This window comes from Engraulis encrasicolus, chromosome 6 (assembly GCF_034702125.1).
Source record: "Engraulis encrasicolus isolate BLACKSEA-1 chromosome 6, IST_EnEncr_1.0, whole genome shotgun sequence".
NCBI lineage: Eukaryota > Metazoa > Chordata > Actinopteri > Clupeiformes > Engraulidae > Engraulis > Engraulis encrasicolus.
In genome coordinates, this window is record NC_085862.1 from 23,351,805 (window position 1) to 23,358,397 (window position 6,593).

Sequence of the window (6,593 nt, forward strand, 5' to 3'; positions counted from 1 at the left end):
ACAAACATATACAGCTACACGATATTGCACATAAAAAGCAAGGAAGTGAGCTAGTGCATACTATAAGTAAAAGACTGAGAATGCTACGGATCCTGGATACATGTTTACCAACTGATCTTGTTGTGTGTTGATTTCAATGGAAAAAGTATTTAAGTTTTAATAATATTTCATGTTTCATAAGTTTTGTCATGATGATAATTGAACATGGTGACAGATTGTTTATTGCACAATTGGTTATTGATTTTCAGGTTCAGGTGATTTGAAAGAATCCAGTAGAGCCTGTTGCATATTCAAGTCATCACTCTGATGGATATCCTGCAAGAATAAAATGTAAACAAACATTGAAAAACGAGGTGTATGATATTAAGCAAAACTATTTTTTGTCCCTGCACTGTATCTGCTATTGCTCTTTAATTTGTAAATGAATTACAAGTAAACCATCTTGTTGGTGTTTGTGCTTGCACATGTGTACATCTTTGTGTCTTTGTGTATTAAAGTGCTGAGTAAAACCTCACCGTGACATTCTGGATGTAGTAACTGTGGCGCATGTTCAGGTGCCCAATGAAGTTACGGCTACGGTAGTTCCCATCTCCATGTGGCAGTGACGCACACACTGGACACACCTGGGAGACAAGTGTGCACAGTGTTAAATGTGTTAATGAAACAGTCTACCCTTTTTTGATTTTCACATATTTGCAGTAGGCCTATTTCCAAGTACTACACCTGAACGTGCGTATAATTTTCTTCTCTCAGAGTGTAGCCTACTTAAATTTATTAGTATCAGAATTATCGGCACAGCTTATGGAAGTAAATGGTACCGTTAGCATCAAGCCACCAGTGAATGCTGGACGGAATTAAATAGCCATTTTGCACTCTGGTGAATGGAACTCTGGACCACATTCATTTTAAAGTGGTTTATAAGTGCATTTGATGATGTATTGTACCATAGACTTCCATTGCTATTGTTAATAAGGCTATACTGATCAACTAGGCATTGCAAAGACAGAGAGAATCCGATGTTTTCTCATATTTTACCAGGGCTTAACCCTCTACTGCATAGGGTTGCCATATGGCAACCGTTAACTTTTCCAGTTTTTCTAGTAGATGGTACACTATAACCAATATATTTAGACTTATTTGTGATAAGACAGCCTTTTACTTTGAAACCAAAAAAACTTTTCAGGTCACATGATTAAGAAATAAACACAGGAAGCCCTTTTTCATCACCTACTTTGGTGTGTGGAGGTCATCGCTCAAGGCCTCCATAAACCAAGGTATTACCAACATTTCAGCCCAAAATATTGTTATAAAAAAATAAAAACACTATCTGTAATATGTAAACTGTTATTTTGCATCATTAAAACAACTTAAGTTGCAAAAGTTTTTTTGTAAAATGGTAAAATGTTATGGTTGCCAGTTATGGAACAACATTTTGGCCATTCACCCCAATCAACCCCATTGGAATGACTTAGAATTAGAGTAGTATGAGGCTATTTTTACAGATATTTCTTATAATTCTTGTACCAAATGAATAATTTGTACTTATATTTGTAATTTTAGACATGTTCAATGTAAAAATACATTGTACATATTTGCAAATAGGTGTAAACAACCTTTTCGGAAGCTTTTTTGTAAATGCGTGTACATGTCTATGGGCCGAATTGTTGACCATATTTTGCTATTTTACCAAAAATAATTTCACTAAATACTAACAATATATATTTTAATGTATGTAATTTAATGAGTTTTAACATTTGGAAAGTAATATATTGGAGTTTTATCAAGGAAAAAGTCTCTTTTTGAGGAAAAACCTGATTTTACACAAGATTCCACGACTGCATGAAGTTGCCATATGGCAACCATAAGCTAAAATCTTAATTAAAAATATTTTTAAAACATTTTTTTGGGAAATCTATTATTTAACTCATTTTAACACTAAAAAAGCACTGAAACATTTTTTACATTGTAAATATAATAATTCATGCAGTAGAGGGTTAACTACCTACATATGAGAACTTTCCTGAAATGAGCGTGGTCTGCCATTCAGTGTTGGAGAGGAGGTCTTTCTGTTAAAACCAGACACATGCTAGACAAAATCACACACTTAGGTTCTAAAATAACTGGAACAGAAGTTAAACGTATCAGGAAAATCTCTGATGGGTACACTACCAGCTTGGCATTAAAAATAGTAGATGATCCATCCCACCCCCTTTTCTTTGAATATTCCCTCCTCCCATCTGGACTAAGATACAGGTTACCCTTCTTTTAAAGCTAATAGAGGGTTAACATCCTTTGTGCCTACAAACATCCAACTGTTGAATAAGTTCAGACAGAGTTAATATAATAACTTTAATATACTAAAAGTAGGCCTATATAGGATTTTTATTTAATTATTTCCATTCTGCCAGGACTGTTTATTCTTATTTGAATGCTTTGTATGTTTTGTTTGTTTTTTAGTCTTGTCCTTGTATAATGTTGTAACTGTCTGTATGTTCAAGTGTTACCAAAATGCAAAACAAATTCCCCCTGGGGCAATAAAGGTATATTCATTCATTCATTCATATTCATGAGGTGGATTGTTCCTTTAAACGTGACAATCAAAGGCCTGAGGTTTTCTTGATGTTGACACTGACCACAGGGGTGGGGTCGCCTCTGTGTAGGCTGTTGCAGTGATCCCTCAGAGCCAGTTCATCCAGTCCTCCATGGTGGCAGAAAGGACACTCAAAGACCCGTGCACTGGTAAGAGAGCACAACAACATGCTTTAAAAAAATGTTTTTAGGGCTTCCTCACCTTCATTTCTGACAGGACAGCGGAGGAGAGGCAGGACACGAGTTGGGAGAGAGAAGACGGGGAAGGATCGGCAAATGACTCAAGCTGGAATCGAACCCGGGTATCTGTAACCCAGTGCCCTACCGTTAGGCCATGGCAGGGCCACACAACAACATGCTTGAGGCAGAGAAAGTGAGAAGGATTAGAGTAGTGTTTCTCAAAGTGGGGCGCAAGCCCCCCTGGGGGGGGCGCGGAGGCATTGCAGGGGGGGCGTGTGACATCTGATTTTGGGTTTTTTTCCCGCAAGGAAAATATTTCCTGTCTCTCCAATAAGCTATACATTTTAAGCCCTCACCAACATTATATTATAAATTGTCATGAATTTGAATAGCATAGAAAATGACTACACGTCCCTCTTTGTTTTATCTCACCAGTCACCTTTCCTTTGATTCTGCGCAGCACAGCGATCATAAAATCAATCAGCGAGTACTGCTGTTGCTTGGGGGGGCTCGGAAGCATCCAGACCCTCCGAAGAGGGGAAGGATGGGAAAAGTTTGAGAACCACTGGATTGGAGAGACCCAAAGGAGCCCAAAGTTGCGGTGTGTTGTAAGGTGTCTGCTGATGTTACATAACTTTTGGGAGGATTTTTGGAGTAGCCTATGTTTTGTTTTCAACCTGTGTTATAATGGCGTTATAAATTCGCTGTTAGCAGAATGGTAATGACCATGTCATAGCGCATTACTTAAGGCCCTATGTTATGTTATAGTAGTGTAGTACTATGGTGGTTATCTGTTCAATGACTGTTACAGCTTACCACTGGTGGTACAGCGGGCATTATGGGGCTACAGGCTTTTTCTGTCTTTTTATTGATAGGAGAGAGAGTCGCAGTGGGTGGTGGGGCAGGATTGGGAAATGACGTAGACTGGACTCAAACCTGGGTCCCCAGGAACATGCAAGCCCATATGTGACGGGTGGCACTCTGAACCACAGCTCCTCCCATAGTTGGAGTATGTTAAGTTATTATGCTTTTTGAATGTAAACAAACCCCATTAGAATGGCCGGGATCTCTGAAAGGTTTGAATGAAAAATAAAAATGCAGCATCCTCAGGTATTGACAGGTCAGGGATAGCGTGAGTACTGCAACTCCATGTGGAAATTGTCAGGAAATCTCCTCTGACCTGAAACGTCCTTCTGCAAACTGGTTGCCATTCTGCAAACTGGAATATCTGCTGCTGTCCATTCACAAACATGATGGGCAGGCTCAAGCTAGTCATGCGCGTCAGAAGGATTCAGTTTAAATGTACTGTGTATGCATGTATCAGAGATGGTCACCTGGTGTTAGGTGCAGGGCCTCTCTGCTCTGTCTGAGCTTGTTCAACAAGTAGATTGTCCATCCATCTGAAATGAAATATACAAAAAAAATCATAATCAGTATTTCCCTCGTGCTGTGACGATATAACTAATTGATTAATCTAACTATGCATATATCTATGTATGTATGTATGTATGTATGTATGTATGTATGTATGTATGTATGTATGTATGTATGTATGTATGTATGTATGTATGTATGTATGTATGTATGTATGTATGTATGTATGTATCTATCTATCTATCTATCTATCTATCTATCTATCTATCTATCTATCTATCTATCTATCTATCTATCTATCTATCTATCTATCTATCTATGAAACACTTACAGGTTATCAGTTTATAAACCCATCATTACATCAAAAACCCTATCAGTCACAACATGAATATTAACTGTCTCTGGGTTGTAGTAGCACTACTCACTCATTTTAAAGAAGAACAATTTACACTCACAAGCTACGTCTGATTTTTTTTTTTTAATTATTATTATTTGTAGTTTATTTGGCAGGGACAATGCAGTGCACATTGTTACAAACATGACATGGCAGAGCCATGACACAACTTGCAGATGTGAATACATGGAAGGTTTATAGCTAGATAGCTCATTTGCAACCTCAGTTCCTGATCAGGCTACCTACTCTAATAAAACATATAAATCATCTAAAAGTACAATTGTACAATACAGTATACAAGACAATAATAAGCCATCTTGAAACATGCTCCCTATAATATAAAAGCCTTGTACATTAAGAAAAAAACAAGATGATGAGGGTGACCTATATATGCTGTGTGTGCATGTATGTGTGTTAACTATTGTGTGTTATGATTACACATTTTATTTATAGATTACCACCATGTCCACAAGCAGACGCGTTTCGGCTCTTAAGCCATCATCAGTGCATGGTACACTACTCACTCATTGTCATCTCTGAAGATGGAGAGGCCAGGAGGAGGAGGAGGAATGGGCACGAGCATCTGAGGAGCAGCATGAGCCAGGAATGGCGGCCTGAGGTGGGCTGGCCCACCAGCACCGGCAACGTCGCTTTGGGAAAGGAAAGGCCATGGCGGGAAGACTAGGGGTTGCAAGTGCATGGGAGCAGGGGCAGGGGTAAATGTAGGGGCAGGGACAGGTGCAGGGGTAGGGGCAGGGACAGGGGCAGGGACAGGGGCAGGGATCAATGGTGGTGCCAATGCCAGTCCCAGAGCAGAGGTCCTCCTGAAGGGGTTGGGTGGCAGTGCATAGCTGGGGTTGGCAGCATATCCGGTGTGGTCTAGAAAAGGGCTGATTCAAACACAGGAGATTAGAAAGGCAAGGGGGGGATGAGAGAGAGGGGGGGGGGGGGCTAGCTATAAGCAATGGAAACAGTTTATTGCTATGGACAGAGGCACGAGAAGCAAATAAAATCAGCTGTATGTTTTGTAGTATATATCAGGGATTCCCAAACTTTGCCATGACAAGGCCCCCATATACCAATGCGTTCCAGCCAAGGGCCTCCGCACCCCCTTTTGCAATCATAGTCTAGGTCTGTGAGGCCGTGCCCACTGGGATATATAAAATAATAGAAGTGACTTTATGTTCAGAGATAGAGGGAACATTGTAATAGGAATGTAATGAGAATATTGTTTAGGTTATTTTTTGTTTATTGTGGTGTACACTAGTAATTCAATTTATCACCTCCGCCAAGGAGGTTATAGTTTTGGTTGCATTGTTTTTTTTGTCTGCCTGTCTGTTTGTTGGTCAGCAGGATAACTCAAAAACTTGTAAACGGATTTGGTTGAAACTTTGGAATGCTGGAAATGGCGAAAGGAACAAGTGATTACATTTTGGTGGTGATCCAGATCACGAACCGGAACCAGGACTTTTTAAAAGATTCTTCACCATTGCTAGCCTACAAATCTAGATGCCCTGGTAACCACAAATTGAATTGCGGGACAGGGCGAATTTTGACATTCCAGTTTCTAGCTCCACAAAAAGAAGGCAGAAAGACAGGGCGTAACATATCAAACAGCTTCCTTGGCGGAGGTCTGCACTCTCTGAGTGCATCTCTATGATTATTTATTTGTTTTGCTATACTTCTCCTGACTCCTGCAAACCTCCCATGGCCCCCCTAGCACCCCCTCGCCATCCCCCAGGAGTCCTCACCCCCCACTTTGATAAACACTGGTACAGTGTTATATACTGAATGTTTACTTCTCATGATGAAATAATGAAGTTATTAAGCCTTACTTCTGTATGGCAGCAGGAGTTGGAAGATCCAATGGACGCATGACTGGTGTCATATTACGTCTGTGAAGAAAACGTCTAACCTGGATAAAAACAACACGAGTTTGTGAATACATCTTTGTCTGTCTATGTTCCCCTCCCTGTGTGTGTGTCAGGGATGGAAATAAGCACCCGTCCACCTGCCAATTACGGGTGAATTTGGCCTTTGGCAGGCGAAATATGTC

The 6,593-nt window shown here is 40.0% G+C and overlaps 1 protein-coding gene across 2 annotated transcripts in view; it reads right to left on the reverse strand.

The window, feature by feature from the left end:
• LOC134450923 (E3 ubiquitin-protein ligase RNF138) overlaps positions 1 to 6,593 on the reverse strand; it is a 16,460-nt gene continuing 9,867 nt past the window's right edge. For both annotated transcript variants that reach the window (XM_063200977.1, XM_063200976.1), the window contains exons 4-9: positions 6,373 to 6,452; positions 5,062 to 5,427; positions 4,104 to 4,169; positions 2,634 to 2,736; positions 516 to 623; positions 1 to 315 (exon numbers count right to left, since the gene is read on the reverse strand). In XM_063200977.1, the coding sequence (XP_063057047.1) occupies positions 235 to 315; positions 516 to 623; positions 2,634 to 2,736; positions 4,104 to 4,169; positions 5,062 to 5,427; positions 6,373 to 6,452 (804 nt within the window). In that variant the 3' untranslated portion in view covers positions 1 to 234. The remainder of the gene's footprint in view (positions 316 to 515; positions 624 to 2,633; positions 2,737 to 4,103; positions 4,170 to 5,061; positions 5,428 to 6,372; positions 6,453 to 6,593) is intronic.